Genomic DNA, 16,176 nt, shown 5'->3' on the forward strand with positions numbered 1-16,176 from the left:
CCCCTTTCTCCCCGCCCAGCCACCTAGCCCAGGAGAGACCTGCAGATCTGGCGGCGGGGGAGGGGGCTGCCCCGTGCGAGGCCGTCGATTCGCTCACATCTCCCCAGCGGCCTGGCCAGGGGGCGGCGTCTGCTGCGCCAGGTTCGCGGGACGCACGTCCCCAGGTCTGCTTGTTCCTGGGAGGCAGGCGCGGTGAGGTCGTGAAGCCGCGGCAGCGGCGGGCGAGGACTCTCCAAGGACTGGGCTCCCGCCCGGGATAACCAACTCTCGTTCTTTTTCCTTTCGCGGTTCCTTAGGCGGCGGCAGCAGCGGCGCCCGGGAGCCCGAGCCTTCGCGGCGCCTCCGTCCCTCCCCCGCCGCACCCCGCCCGGGCGTGAGAGGAGAGCGCAAGAGTCCTAGCCGCCGGCAGGCGGGCGGGCAGGCGGCGAAGATGGCAGAGGCACCGGCCTCCCCGGTCCCGCTCTCTCCGCTGGAAGTAGAACTGGACCCGGAGTTCGAGCCCCAGAGCCGGCCGCGCTCCTGTACGTGGCCCCTGCAGAGGCCAGAGCTCCAGGCGAGCCCGGCCAAGCCCTCGGGGGAGACGGCCGCCGACTCCATGATCCCCGAGGAAGAGGACGATGAAGACGACGAGGACAGCGGTGGCCGGGCCAGCTCGGCTATGGCGATCGGCGGCGGCAGCGGGAGCGGCACGCTGGCCTCGGGGCTACTCCTTGAGGATTCGGCCATACTGCTGGCTCCTGGAGGGCAGGACCTCGGGTCCGGGCCAGCTCCCGCGGCGGGCACGCTGAGCGGGGGGACGCAGTCGCCGCTGCAGCCTCAGCAGCAACTGCCACCGCCGCAGCCGGGGGCGGCGGGGGGCTCTGGGCAGCCCAGGAAATGCTCCTCACGGCGGAACGCCTGGGGGAACCTGTCCTACGCCGACTTGATCACCCGTGCCATCGAGAGCTCCCCGGACAAACGGCTCACTTTGTCCCAGATCTACGAGTGGATGGTGCGCTGTGTGCCCTATTTCAAGGATAAGGGCGATAGCAACAGCTCAGCCGGCTGGAAGGTGCGTACTCACCAGGGGCTGGCAGCCAGACCGCCGGGCCTCCTGCGCAGCGCCGGACACGCCTCGAATACGTCGGACGCAGGGAGCCTAAGGGCGCTGGGGAGAGGGTTGGTAGGGAAGCCTCTGTTGTGAGGCTTTGGAGGGTTCTGTTTGACCTCTGGAGCAGGGGAACCTGGGGATAGCCTCAGAGAGGGAAGGAGTCTCCCTGGGAAGCCTCGGGCGAGACCAGGTGAGGAGGTGGGGGGCAAGGTTCACAGACAAGGGAAGGAAGGATGAGCTGGAGTGCATTTGCTGGATTATCGGGACAGCGGCGAGGAGGTAGGTCCGCGGCCAACTTTGGAATAGAGTTTACTGTAGCTGGTTGCAGCGAGGACACCGTGGGTGGAGAGAAGGGGTGTGTGTGGGGGGTGGGAGGAAAGAGATTTTCATTTGGTCGCAGGAGCTGAATGAGAACCTCGGAGTCCCAAGTTTCGGACTGTGGGTGTTAACTCCCACAGGCATATCCATCCCCTTAAAAAAAAAAAAAAAGGCAATGATTGCAAACCTTTTTCCGGCCGGCTCCCTTTCCTTGCCTATGCTGACACCTTTACTCTTAAGAGATATCTGTCGCTTCACTCAGCTTGCCCCCGTGGACCCTCTGAAATGTTCTGGGACCTGGAACAGATCAGCCTCGCCACCTGAATGTGAACTGGCCGCACCTGCTGCTTCGGACAAGGCCTGGACTTTGGCACTATTCGAGGCAGGTGTGGGCCTGCATTTTACTCTTCTGTTGAGAGGGAGGTTAGATGTCAGGGCTGAGCCTTAATGGCTTCTTCCTATATATGAACCTGAAGAGAGGTTCTCTACAGTTCCTTTTCAGCCTCTTGAGGCATCGGACTCGTGTTAGAGACAGAGGTGTGGAAAGGCCTATGATGTAATGACTTCCTGCAGTTGGGCATCCGAAGAGATTAACTCCTCTAGCCTTGCTGAGCTGCTGACATCCAGCGCTGTGCTCTTACTGGGCACATTCCTGCCCTCTTTCCCTAAGATAGGAATGTGTCAGAACCAGGAAAAACGGAGTCCTCCGTGGTCATGGGTACACATCGCTTATTATAAGTCCCTCTTATTGGTAGTTTAGTTTGTTTTTAATGAAAGAGGTCCTTGCTTCCCCTTTCTGTCCCTTCCTTCGTTTTTCATTGGGGGAGCCCTGTGTCTTTTTGGGTTCCAGACTTCCCAGGTGTATAAAATAAGGACAGTTTAATACAACTGAAGAACCGACTTGTAGCACCTGAGAGGAGTCTTAGTATGAAAAAGCTAAGGGATATAGAGTAGGGTGTATCTTAATTTGCTTTTAGGAAAATCTTGTTTAAAAAAAAGTGCCTTTATTTTCTTTAAACTGGTACTATTGGAGAGGTCTTGTTTAGATACTTTAAAGCAAAATGTGTGCTTTGATGTTATTCCACAAATCTGTCTCACTTTCAAATGAGACAAATGCTGACATTATGAATCTTATATTTGATCTTATATTATTGCTTTACAAAGGAATGCCAGTTGTGTGATCTGAGAGTTGTTTACAGAAAGGATGAAAGTTCCATTTCAAAGTATTGCTAATGTGATAGCTTTTTAAAACTGGGATTTCCAAGTGGATGGCAAGGGTTAACCTCAGGGTATAGTGTTGAAAGGGGTGAGTATATAGAACTTGAGAAGATGGATTTGGGGGTTTGGATATTTTTCAAATTTCTCACACTTGAAATTAAGTCCTGCATGTTTGAATTTGGTGCAGAGACTGTATTAGTTAAAAGTTGCCTTTTATGTTAAAAATTAATGCAAATAGGAAAATTTCCATTTTTCCTATGTTTGTAAGATGACAAAATAACTTAATTTCACAAATAACATTTTTGCTATTGTGTTTATAAAGATAATAACAGTTTAATTTTATTTTTTTGAATATTTATGTGAGATATTGTGTACTAAAAGTAGCCATGAATTGAGCTTGAGCTATATTCTCATATAGTCTGCAGGATTTAAGTAGAGATTTTGGGCCTACTCATAAGTGGTTTTATGTCATAATAATTTGTGTGTGTGTGTGTGAGAGAGAGAGAGAGAGAGAGAGAGGGTTTCTTTTTTCTTTCCTTGCTTTCTCATTTCTCTTCAATTAAAACCTTATGAAATACTGTAAATTGAAATTCTCAAGATTAATAAGTTTAATGTGGGCACACATTTATGGTTATTCTTACTTTAAAATATTTTTATCAGTTCCATTTCTGAATATCACATGGCAACTAATCCTTGAAGATAAAGGAGATATAAATTAGTTCCAGTTTTTGTAAGATGACCTTCATCAAAAGATGCAGCCATGCAGGAACTTCCCAATCTTTGATGATGGAGAAGGCCTCTGAAACTGGGGCTGGTTTCATATTCTGATTATGACTAATAGCTAACCATTTTTATGTTTGTGGTTTAGTGGGGGTGGAATAAGAGGGAAAAGGGAGAGGTCAGGAACTAATCGTGACCCATTTCCCTGCGTCCAAGTTGAGGAGTTGATTCCTGTCATGATTAGTCATTTTGGAAGCATGCATGTGCATTTAAACCACACTACTTTCATTCTGAGTTATGCATTGGGATTTTTAACTTCTAAAAATGTCTAGAATTCAGGTTAACCTCTCAGTGCACACGGGGCTTATAAGCCAGTGTAGGCCTTCTTTTGTGGCTTTTTTGGGCCAGCACTGTGAGATCCTGTAACCAGAATTAGTTCCTGAGATCGAATAATGAAGGAATTGGAAAGGAGAACTTGAAGATTGGAGTTCAGACCAGTGATTCTCAGCCCATGGTTGCTTCTTAGAATCACCTGGAAGCTTTTGAAACATACCAGTACTCAGAGCATCTGATATAATTGGGCTGGCATGTAGTATTAGCACTGGTGGATTTGTGGTGTCGTTGTCCTTGTTCTTATTTTGTTTAAAAGTTTCTCAGATAATCCTAATGTATAGCCAGGATAAAGTTTGCTGGTCTAGTTCAACCCTCTTAGTTTATTGGTGAAGAACCTGATTCTTCAAGAAGTTAGTGACTTTTCTAAAATCACACAGCTAATTAGTACAGAGGTAATTAGTAGCTGCAGTTCTAGATGTCTTTGTTCTTTATCTTATTATTTTTTTTTAAATTGACCTTTTAAAAAAATCATTTACTAAGTAATGGATTCTTAAATTAGCCTTCCTGAATAGTACATTTGCCTCAGTCTAAAAACACCTTGGTTATTATTTCAATATCATAGGATAGGCCCATGTTGATGGGGGCTCAATGGATATGTCATGTTTGCATAGCTGCATAGTCCAGTGCTTGGGAACTACCAGAGTGATAAAAGTGACAAGAGAGATAGCATTTTAACAAAAAGAGGAAGCACTTGGTCACCATGCATCTGTCAGAGGCATTCTGTGCCAGGGAGAAGGATGATGGTTATCTTACAAGTTCCCTTACCTCAAGCATTAAAGTAGAAACAAATAATCAGATGTGGTTATGAGGGGAAAAGGTTACATTTCCTTTAATTCAGATTAAGTTTGCTCTCAGTACACCCATAATTGAACTAGTGAGTTCGTGGTTCCTCTTGTCTGAAGAAGACCCAAGCACTCCAGGGTTTCCCAGGAGGGCTTGCCACTGACTCCCTGTCCACACCTGCACTCTTCTGTTTCCCACAGGTCAGGGCGGGATCTTATTGGGTAGCCACGAGTGTCCTGTGGGATACAGCATGAAGACTGCTGTTGCAGAGGCAAATTTCTTAAGAGTCTGAGCCTTCCTTCATGTGAGAATACTTATTCTTATGGCTTCTTGCCAAGGTCAAAAGATGAGGGCTGACCTGCCACATGATGCTTATTTATGCCCTTACTGTTCTTGTTCTTTCGATCAGTGCCGCCAGTTTCTTTATAATATGTTGGATTAAGAAAGTGGTTTTTTTAACTGTAACTTTGTTTTAAAATTTCAAAATGACAAAGACATAATAATTCCACATTGGCTCATAATTTTGACCTCTTTCACCTTTTGGAGTAAGGACCACCAAAGGGCCAGAAATGGTTGTATGTGAAGAATCTGTCTTCTTGGCCCATGTTGCCAAAATGCTGTTTTGTAATTTCCTCTGGCAGTACTGTCTTTGTCAGTGATTCTCAACAGCAGCAGTACACTAGGGGGACTGTTTTTCCTCTTTTTCAAAGCTGTGTCATTGACCTATGAAGTGAAGAAATTGGCCCTTTTAGACTTTGATCTGTGAGCCTATATAGCAGAGAGACTCTTTAAAAAAGAAGCTAAGTGTGTGTTTTTGTGTGTTTATCTCCTTCTTAGAAAATGAAATGAAACTACAGCAGACTTATTTTTAGGAGATTTTGGGAGGGTTCTATTTTAAGAAAATGACACCATAGAAGAACATCTTGTAGTTAAACTTTTTAGTACTCTGCTTGTGATTCTTACTTAAAAATCTACCAGATATTTTTCTTTGGAAAATTAACGAAGAGGTCTTGTTCCATTAAAAAGTCGTTTCCTTGGGCTGGAAAGAAACTCGGCAGACGCAGTCCATCTGAAGCTCTTGATGACAGTGTAGAGTGGAATGTTTAGGCCTGTGTATTCTGGTGAGTACCTCACTTACCCATGGCTGCTGCCTCAGATTCCAGATTTCCAGGGCTGGAAAGAAAATGGAATTTAATTTGCTTTCATATCCACTCATCATGCCTGTTAGGAACAGACTTGATCCTATTCTTTTTTCTCTCCTTTTCCTGCATCACAAATTGAGGGGCCCTGAGGAGCCACTTTGCCTCCCTGCTGCCATAGCAGAGTCTGGAGAGCATACATACAAAGGTGGTGGTTAGTATCCGTGGATGTTATCACTGGTGAATGTTTAGTGAATAAAAGATGGCAAAGAGAAAACCCTTTTTAACCCATTTGCATCACATCCTGTTACATTCATTCAACTAATATTTTTCAAAGGCACCTGTGGGGAGTATTCTGCTAGATTTCAGGGGTATGATGGTAGCACAAGGCAGATAAGCTTTCAGTTCACAGGAGCTGACATTATAGTGGGGGGAGAGAGAGAGTGAACATGCAAGGCTGTGCTTTGTGTGCTTGTTATTATTTCCAATTCTCTTTGCCTTTTCACATTTGTACTTCTGCTTTCCTCAGTGCCTCAACTCTGCAGAGAAGTTACGAGCAAATGACAAAGTTGATGTTGGGCAAGGCTTGGAGCTGGCCTTTAGCTTTCTGCAGATCATTTTGAGCTTGCTGTGGAGATGCAAAACCACTGTAAATGAGTTCTGTAGTTTGGGTCTGTTTGGGAGAAGCTTGGGTTTTCCTAGATCTACCTGGTTTAGAGCACATCTGTGGCCCTGGACTGATGTGGGATCCTCAGTTCTGTCTCCTGGAGCCTGGTACGGGACCAGCCTCTTTCTGGAATGGTTGTGTAACCTTTTACAGCTGGTTCATGTGCATTGCTTAAATTCAGAACTGAAAGAGGTCTTAAAGATATTTACCTGCTTCATTTAATAGACGAGGCAACAGGCCAGGAGCGTGAGAGTGACTGGCTCAGGGTCTCACAGCCAGCAGGGTCCTCAGAAGCCCAGGGCACCATGGTTCTGTAGTGTTTGCTGCTAACCACTGTGGCTTCACAGCTGTTCGTGTCAGTGCCGCTCTCCTCCAGTTCTGCAGGCTCTTACTTCATTTGCTCTCCCCTGCTCTAGGCTGACTTGAACTGGAGTGGCTGTTTGTTTTTGCATTCTCCGTAGGTGCTCTCAGATCACCTTCCTGAAGAAACCTTCTCTCTCAACCCACCATACCCTGTCCATCCCATGACTCCTGCCTGTTTCTTTTGTCATTTTCCTGTGACTTTTAAATATTTCCAAGTACAGGGTAAGAGCCTTGTCTACCAGGAAAGAAGGCATTTGTGACACTGCTTTTTTGGATTTTTATGTCCTCAGGCCATGAGGATGGCCTTGTTTGGGACTCTGATCCTGAAAGAGGCTCATCCTGAGTCACAGTATCCTGTGTCACACGTGGAGTCTTGATGCTTGTAGCTGTGAAGGTGTTATACCTTCTAGTGTTGATCTTCTTGTGTTGCTTTTGCTGTGATGTGGAGTAAACGGGGAGTGATGCTCTGCTGCCTGTGGGGTTGGTTCCTTGCAGGGTCTTGTTTCCTAGTATAGAGGTCCCTGAAAACTTCACAAGTACTCACCACTACCCACCACAGAAACGAAGGGAAACCTGATTTGGGGATGATCTTTCATTAAGAGAAAGATGGAATCAAGTTTACCTTCTGTGTGACTACACTGTTTCATTCAACCTAAACTTGCACTGTCTGGAGAGTCACTGTAGAATCATTAGCCTGCAGTTTACTAACCTCGTAGAGGAGTAGAGCTGTTACGTAAAACTAAGTTGTTCATGATATTCTCTGTTTTGGGGCATAAGTCCCAGATGTTGTAAAGTCTTATATCCATGGATTGGGAAATAAGAAATCACCTGTGAAGAATGAGGAGGGAGGAGGAAGTCTTTGCAAAGAACCGTCTGAGGGCCAGGATGTAGCCTTGCTGAGTTAGTTTTCTGAATAGGTGGTTAACCCTAGTGATTATGATAAAAGGCCCCAATTCTGATGGCATCACTGCCCAGATAGTCTTAATGTCTTTAACTATTTTGTGCTTAACCAAGCCCCTTTTACTTCCTAGTATCTCTCTTTCCCCAGTAGGAGAAAGAACCAGAATAGCAGGCATCTTTAGAGGACTGTGATATAGCCCTCTTTCCTGGTAAAACCCAAATGTATGATTGGAGTATGTTTTAAGCCAGGCTTTTCTAGGGTACATGTGTTCCACTTTTCACCGGCTGTTTTGATGTTCTAATCTTGAGCCTTTTTCTCTGCAGTGCTTCAGTTACTATTATGGGATAACATTGCACAGTGAAATGGACTGTCTTCTCTGATGGGCTGTGGTCTTTCTAGCAGTTCTGCTTCTCCTGGGTCATTGCATATGGTGAAGAAGCCAGGTTATCTTTTGGGGCTCCCGGACCTGGGTGTCCAGATGTACCTTCGTCCTGCAGTACAGAGATGAATGCAGAGCGAGGAAGGCATGTGGCACATTTTTAGGAGGCAAGGCCGAGGTAGGAAGTGACTTCTTCCCCAAATGATAGGAGTGGCCCTATTTAATAAACTCAACAGGGGTATGTTTGTCGGTTTTTTAGTATGTTTAGGGAAAGAAATCCCTAATGTATGCATGCATAAGGGGAGAATCCACATCATATTTCTCCTTGTGTTTTAGATGTCTGGTGAAATTAATAATTCAGCTCCCGAAGCCATGGAGAATTTACTTTAAATTCAGAGCCAGCAGAGGGAGTACACAAGTCTTTACACTGATCTCAAGTATTTTTTTCTCTGTAAAGCTAAAATAATACCTTGATTTTAAAAAAGATTCTGATATTTCCATGTAGGTAAATTGTCATCATTAGAAAAGGATAATTTGGTGGTAGTGGTGGGGTGTAGATTGAAAACCTAATGGTAACTCTTTCCCAGGAAGCTTGGTTGTCTAAGCTGGTGGCCGTCTTCTGGTCCCCGAATAATTCAGTGAGAATGCTTTTAAATGAGAGTGCCCTCCGCTGTCTTTCATCTTTTTGCTACTCTGCCCCTGATAACTGATGCGAATGTTCATCTATATCTAACACCACACTTTATAGAGTATGCTGAATATCCGGGCCAGTGAAGTGATCTTTATTTAGTGCTGTTTTGATTGTGGGACTTTGGATACTTTCTAAAGCTTCACAGTTTCCCATGAGTGAAAGGCAAGAATGTCATTATTTCCAATTCAGATTCAGTTGTCATGAATCTACCAGAGAGTAGGACTCTGAACTTTTTAATAATTCCATAGTGCTATAATTATCTCCCTCCACATTGTCCCATTGGGTGTTGGTGGTTTATTTTGATTTAGCAGTTGTGGTAGTTTGAATCTTGTCCCCCTCCCAAAATCATGTCTGCCTGCAATCTCTGACAGAATGTGACCTTATTTGGAAATAAGATCTTTCTGGAAGTAATTAATTAAGATAGATCATGTTGGAGGAGGGTAGGTCCTAATCCACTGACTGGTGCCTAGGGAAGAGAAGACAGGTCCATGTGAAGAGGGAGTAAGATGGAAGCAACATAGTTACTTCCAGGGGCTAGGAAGTAGCAGGAAGAGACCCTTCTCTGGAGCCTGCAGAGGGAGCATTGCCCTGCCAACACCTCGATTGTAGTTTGTTAGCCTGCAGAACCATGAGGGAATAAATTTCCATAGTTTTAAGCCCTTAAGTTTGTAGCAATTTGTTGCAGGTAGTCCTCCGGAACTAACTTTGGAGCCTAGGGTTGCAGGTAGAGGACTAAAAAGGCTTTATTTAGATTCAAATGTTAATAATCATTCACTTTCTTCTTTCTCCTGATTTGAGGGACAGAAGAGGGGAAAGGATTCCCCGTGATTTCCCAGTTCTAAGTACCAGAACTTGTCCCTGTCTCAGGTTTTGAACGAGGGGTATCCTATGCCCTCCCCCTTGAATTTTTTTTCTTGGCCTATTTCCTGAAGCTGGTGGTATGGCTGTGCTTGTCAAGTGTGGTGAAGACTGGCTGAGGGCTTTGGCTTAGAAGTCGGTATTTGTGGGGAGAAAAGAACCAAAGGGCTCAGTGGAAGAATAGTGTTGAAGAAGAGTCCTCCCTTCCCAGGGCCTGTCAGGAGGGCCAGATGAGGCATGTCTGATGCACTGCCCTTGATGGTGGTAAAAGGGCTAGTCCAGAATCTCTCTGGCAACTCCTCAGCTTTTCCTGTGCTTGGTTCAAGCCATTTAAAGTTCCACACATCTGAGACTTCAGGTTCATGCCCCCTCTGGCTTCCTACATTGATATCCAAAAAATCCAGCTGCCCCAATGAAGCATAGAACAGAGACTAATGGTTCGCCTAGAAGTAGAAACAGATATTTTCTAGATACCTAGTAGGTGATTGGCTTGGTAAGTTCAGGCATAATTAAGAATCAGGGGGCTGAGGTTATGGCTCAGCGGTAGAATACTTGCCTAGCACGTGCGAGTAAATAAAGATAAATAAAATATTGTGTAAATAAAGATAAATAAAGATATTGTGTCCAACTACAGCTACAAAATAAATGTTAAAAAAAAATCAGAACTGTATCTGTTTATTCTTATATTATAAAATGGTATTTTGGAGGAGGAGAGCCAAGGTTGTATTGGAGACAGTTTGGTTTATATGGTGAAAAGAGGAGTCTACAGTAGACGTTCTCAGGCCTAGTTATTAATAGTTACAGTAATATTGATAACAATAACGTGATTTATTGAGCATTTATTATGTGCCAAATGCTCAGCTAGTGGTGTTTTTTTTTTTTATGACTAATATTGATTCTACAAGATAGACATATGAATGGGAGCCCTAGGATAAGGAAATGGTTTAAAGAGGTGAAGGTAACTTGCTTGGGCTTTAAATCCAGGCCTCTGACTCCAGAGCCCTTGCCTTTTCTGTTCTGCTCTCCTGCCTCCTGGAGTGTGAGTGGGACTTTGAGTGGGTGGGGTATAGCAATAAAAAGTTAAACAGCTGCCATTTAAAAAGTTTCTACTGTGAGCCACATTCTTAACATGAATTACTACTAATCCTCACATTAATCCTGCAGAGTATGTCTTGAATGCTTATCCTTAAGAGTTGTGGCTGGCTCAGGGTAAGGAGTGCCTCTCTGTGTTGGGGACGTGGAGGTGGATGGTCATATTGGTTCCTTTCCTTGATGTTCCATGGACTACTAACTTTTAGGAATGAGGCATACCTGGACTTTCAGTAGGGGTAAACCTGTTGGATTGGGTATTACCATTTCTGTTTGCTCACTGCCTTGTATCATGGTTTACTATGGGTCAGATACAGAGTGTACTATTTAGAAATAATAGAGTGATGCACAGTGGGTAGAAATCCTTTGGGTTGGGTCCTTATCTCTGAGAAATTTTTGCCTTGGGACAACAGAACATCTGCACTTCTACAGGTAGAGATGCAGGGAGATAGCAGCACCAAGAAACACAAGTTTCAGGGAAAAATAAAACAACATATTTACAAGTTTCTGGCAGAAGTCTGGCTGTCAGATCAGATCTCATAATTAAAGGTATTAAAATATTTTGTGAGGTGGTTGACTCTTTGCATTGCAGTTATTAGTGGGTTTAAGGGCAGGCTGCCAAGACTGAAACAGAAAATGTTGCATAATTCAAGTTGCTGGCCAGGTTCAAATGTTTATCTCCACTGAAGAGCCTACTGCTTTTGTCTTCAAGGTAAAAATATGTGGGAGTAGGACCCAAAATGGTGGTTTTAATTGGCCACAGGAATGCATTAGCCATGTGCCCTAAGATAAAACATGGCTAGCTGAGTACTAATTATCCCTTGTTATTATCTGCATCTTGGAAAAAAAAAATTTAGAACCCTCAGTTTCATGTTAAAGCTGGGTAAGTAGTGTCTGGAGAGTGTCCAGGGGACAGACTGAAGCCCTGTGATAACCAGAAGCCGGCAGGACTGCGCTGCCCGATAACTGAGCACAGCTGGTGTGCGGGGAGGGTGGCTTGCTAGGGGCAGTAGTGATAGCAGGTGACAGTGCCCAGGGTGGCCTTCTAAGAGGGCATGGCTCTGGGCTGACACCAAACGTTAAGGAGGGCATAAAATGACATCCAGTTTAAGCTCATCTTAGAGGTCTCCTTGGAAACTGGTACTACATTAAAAAGATCAAGTGGATAGTTAAGGCATCAGTTCAGATAATTCAAACCTCAGAACTGCTTTTTTCCTGAAGTGTCCTAATAATTGATTGTAAAAATGGTATTTCTCTCCTTATAAATTATGTGAATAATTGCCTTGGCTCCATATTTCACAGCAAGCTTCGGCTAGTGATGTTTAACTCTCCTTGCCCCCCAGCCCAGCTCCCCTCTCTTTGGATCTTTTTATTTTACTTAATATTTTTTTAAACAAGAAGGCAATTTGATTTTCTTCTGATACTATAAACATTTTATGGAGTGAAACACTTTCCCTAAATCTCTACATTTAAGTTTTTCATATTGGTAAGTTTCTTTAGCCTATCTAACTTAAACTTAGTGTTGCTTTGGGTCTTCCAGTGTTTTTACCTGATACATAGCTGTTTTTGGTGTTCCAGCCAACACTTATGTCCAAATCAAGGACTTATTAACCTCACCCTTCAGACTTAGAAGTCTGAATTGGATACCATTTTATTTATTTATTTATTTATTCCAATTAGGAGATTATTCATTTGGCAGGATGAGATGGGACATAATTCTGTTTACTAGTGTTTTTTTTTTTGTTTTTTTTGTTTTTTTTTTTTTAGAGCTAGGGTTTTGGCTCAGTGGCAGAGTGCTTTCCTTGCACATGTGAGCACTGGGTTCTGTCCTAGCACCACAGAAAAATAAATAATTTAAATTTTTTTCTTAGTTTCAGATGAACACAATATCTTTATTTTGTGTATTTTTATGTGATGCTGAAAATCGAACCCAGTGCTTCATGCATGCTAGGCAAGTGCTCTACCTTTGAGCTACAACCCTAGTCCCGTTTACTGGTTTTTTAGTTTACTAGTTTCTCATTAACAACATTAATTTGCCATTTATGACTATACCTATTTATGCTAAATAGTGGTCCATTTATTTATGATAAATAGTGGTCCACAGACTAATTTGTAAGCGAGGTAATTTTTAAAAATAAAAACTGAAGCTCTGAGTTTAAGCTTTCTTCTAAATTTCTTTTGAAGAATAACAGATCTGGTGCCTCATTTATGTAACCCTGAGAGGAGGGCCTGGAATTGACTTCTGACAATGTCTTGGACCTGGTTATTTTAAAGCTCTCATGGAGCTGATACTGGTATGTGCGCTGGCTTCAGCACACTTGGGCTCTTAAGCCCCTGACAGATAACTTCCTAGGTGAGCTGGTATACTATTTCTTGAAATTAGTGTCCTAGATCAGGCCTTCTATCTCCAACCCTGTCCAATAAAGATAAGTTTACAGCCTCCTGTTTGAATAGGTGCACGTCCTCTGCTGAACTGAATTATCTAAATCAGTCCTAGTTAGTCTCTTCCCTTTCCAAGAAAGGTCCTTGTTTCAGACTGAAGGCCCAGGTGCTTTCGGCCATATTTTAGGCTTTATCCCACTAAGCCCACATATCAGTTGCTAAGGTGAAATTTGGCACCTGACTGTAAACATTGTTTAGTAGGTGTTCTTTGACAGGAGGGGAGAGGTTTATTCTAGCAGTCTCACGAATGAGAGAATGGTTTGAATTAACTTATGTGCAGCCAGTACTGTGTAAGTGAGGTACCAAATTAAATTAGGAAGAGTATCTTGTGGTATTAGTGAAAATTGCCATGTCTTCTAATTTGGCTTTAAATAATTACCAAATGTATGTTTTTATCAAAAATTACAATTCTGATTTTTAAGATGCATTTTTATCCACATCTCAGTTTTGTAATCAAATCTTAAAGAAATTTAAATGAAAAATTTTTAAATTTTTTTCATGCAGTTGGAAATATGTCTGGAATTTTATGTTTGGGCTCTTCATGTTTTCCCATTGATGTGAACAGAGAAAATTCTCACCTGATATAATTGTTACCTGCTCTTATAGTCCTTCCTCTTTCCATTGATTTCCACCAATACCTATTCTTCTACTTGGGTTATGCTCATCATTCTGGGACTATAAAGCTTTCAAAAATATTTTTTTTTTCATAGCTTGTTACCTCATGCATTTGTGCTCATCAAGAAAGCAAAGAAGAAAATGTCTTGGCTTTATTGTTTACATCACATGACTTTACACCTTTGAAAACCCATTTATCAATGTAGTCACTGGAAAGATAATTTCAACTACTTAGTGCTCTGAGACTTCTTTTTTAAATCTTTCCTCTCACCCCTTTAAAAAGGTGAAAATTGCCAAGGGAGAAATTTCATTTATTTTTTTTTCTGGCATATAATTTCAAAGTTGAACTTTTAAGGAATTCAGGATTTTTTTTTTTTTTTTTTTTTTTTTTTTGTGATGCTGGGTATTGAACCCAGGGCCTTGTACTTCCTAGGTAAGTGCTTTACCACTGAGCCACATCCCCAGCCCTGAAGTTGATTTTAGGTGATTTAGGAAGTTAAGGCTCTTTGCCTTTGGTTTCTTGTTATTGACTTTTGGTGGTGGGGGAGGCGCAAAAAGTACCCTTTATTAAAAATTTCCTATTGTGTTCTTTGGACTGTTACCAGTCTTTGACAAATGAGAGTATGAATGATTTTTGAACTTGAGACAGCCAGTGTTGGGTTGATCCTCAGCTCTGTCTCAGGGTCTAAAAGCCTCCATGTCACTTGTCCTGGCTACTCCTAGCTGCACTCCAATTCCCCTTTATATTGTCTGGACATTGTTTAAAGAGCACTGACTCTCTTCTCCCGTCCCCATCTACCTGTCATCTTTCTGTAATCATTTTCTAACATCAGTCTGTGTTTTCTGTTTCAACTCTGTCTGCATTTTAGAATCACCTGGAGAGCTTGAAAAGAAATACCAGTGTCTAGGTCCCATCCTAAAGCAATGAAGTCAGACTCGGTGTGGGGCCCCGCATATATGTTTCCTTAAGTTTCCCAGATGGTTATAATGTATAGTCAGGGCTGAGAACTATTGTTTTAGAGAAATTAGATTTTGGCTGTGGAAGCTCTCAACTACTTTGTGTTGACTTTGGACCATTTCAACCCTCCCTTTCTTGGGAAGATTACAAGGTAGAGTTTGCCTGTGGAAGCTCCATGTGAGCTGGGATATAAGAGTACACTTGGCTTCGAAGATAAGGACATCCTTCCTTAACAAAATATATTTAACCAGGATCTCCTCCTCTCCTTTCTTTTGTTTAATTGTATGTGGCTTATTTAAAGGTTCCAACTCCCACTTGTTTTTCTAGACTCCACTGGACCCTTATTAACTTATTTTGAAGTTTTCTGAAATTTGTAAGAAGAGATGGTGCTATTTCAGATTGTTGCATAAGGCTTAGAAATGGAGACACATAAACTTATCCTCCTTTTGTGCAACCTCCTCTGATAGACCAGAGAGCTCCACATACTCTGATGGATTTAGCTAATGACTCTGAAAGTGTGGTCCCCAGACCAGCAGCATTAACAGCACATAGGAACATGATAGGAATGCACACTTTCAGGCCCACCCTGGCATGTTAATTCAGAAATTCTGGACCCAGCAATCTGTGCTTTAACAAGCCCCCCAGGTGATTCTGCTTCAAGCTGAGGTTTCAGAGCCACTCTTTTTTTTTTTTTTAATTTTGTATTCTCATTTGTTATATACGACAGCAGAATGCACTACAGTTCATATTACACATATAGAGTACAATTTTTCATATCTCTGGTTGTATACAAAGTATATTCACACCATTCGTGTCTTCATACATGTACTTAGGATAATGATGTCCCTCTCATTTGGGAGAGCCACTCTTTTAAAGTCATTTGCTAAGTCAGTGGACCTCTACTGTTGACATGTTTGTTCACTTCAGAATCCTGACAAGAATGGGGAAGAATCAACAGACTTCTCTGCTAGGGTCTGTTGAAATGGAACAAAGCCCTGGCCCTTTGAGTACTCTGGACTTCCCACAGATCCTTGATTTCTTGTGACTTTCTGTACCAGGCAAGGCCACCAGCCTCCTTCCAGGATGACAGTTAAAATAACAAAGGATCCTGTCAGGTGTACAGAGGAAACCAAGTGTTCATCCTAGGGCAGATACTGTATTCAAAGTGCTTGTGTTTAGACTGGATTCTGATGGTTTTGTGATCTTTTTTCCCCTTTGTTTGTTTTCGGTCTTTTGGGAATGTTCTTACTTTTAAGACGAGCATCAGACAGGGGAGTAGTCACACTGACTCATCCCTAGATGGATGTGGGACATGTGTGAGGAAGATAAAGTTAAAATGCGCTGGGTGTAATCAGGGTGCGAGGGGCAGGGAGTGAAGGGGAGAGTGATGTGGCTCTTGTGATGAAGTTAGAGGCGAAGCGGTGACTTCTATCTTGGATCAGGATCCTAAAAGGTGCCGGCCTTCCCCACCACAAGGTGAAGCCGGGGATAGATCCGAATGAGTTATTGCTGCTTGCCAGTGTCATTGGATTCTGTAGTCCATTAAGCAAGG

At 43.1% G+C, this 16,176-nt stretch overlaps 1 protein-coding gene across 1 annotated transcript in view; it reads left to right on the forward strand.

Annotated features, from left to right (window-relative positions):
• The window catches only part of Foxo3 (forkhead box O3), a 121,909-nt gene that overhangs the window by 2,706 nt on the left and 103,027 nt on the right, over nucleotides 1–16,176 (forward strand). Inside the window, exon 2 of the mRNA XM_015499943.2 lies at nucleotides 297–1,051. Within this exon, the coding sequence (XP_015355429.1) occupies nucleotides 431–1,051 (621 nt within the window). The 5' untranslated portion in view covers nucleotides 297–430. The remainder of the gene's footprint in view (nucleotides 1–296; nucleotides 1,052–16,176) is intronic.

Source organism: Marmota marmota, unplaced genomic scaffold (genome assembly GCF_001458135.2).
Source record: "Marmota marmota marmota unplaced genomic scaffold, marMar, whole genome shotgun sequence".
Lineage (NCBI taxonomy): Eukaryota > Metazoa > Chordata > Mammalia > Rodentia > Sciuridae > Marmota > Marmota marmota.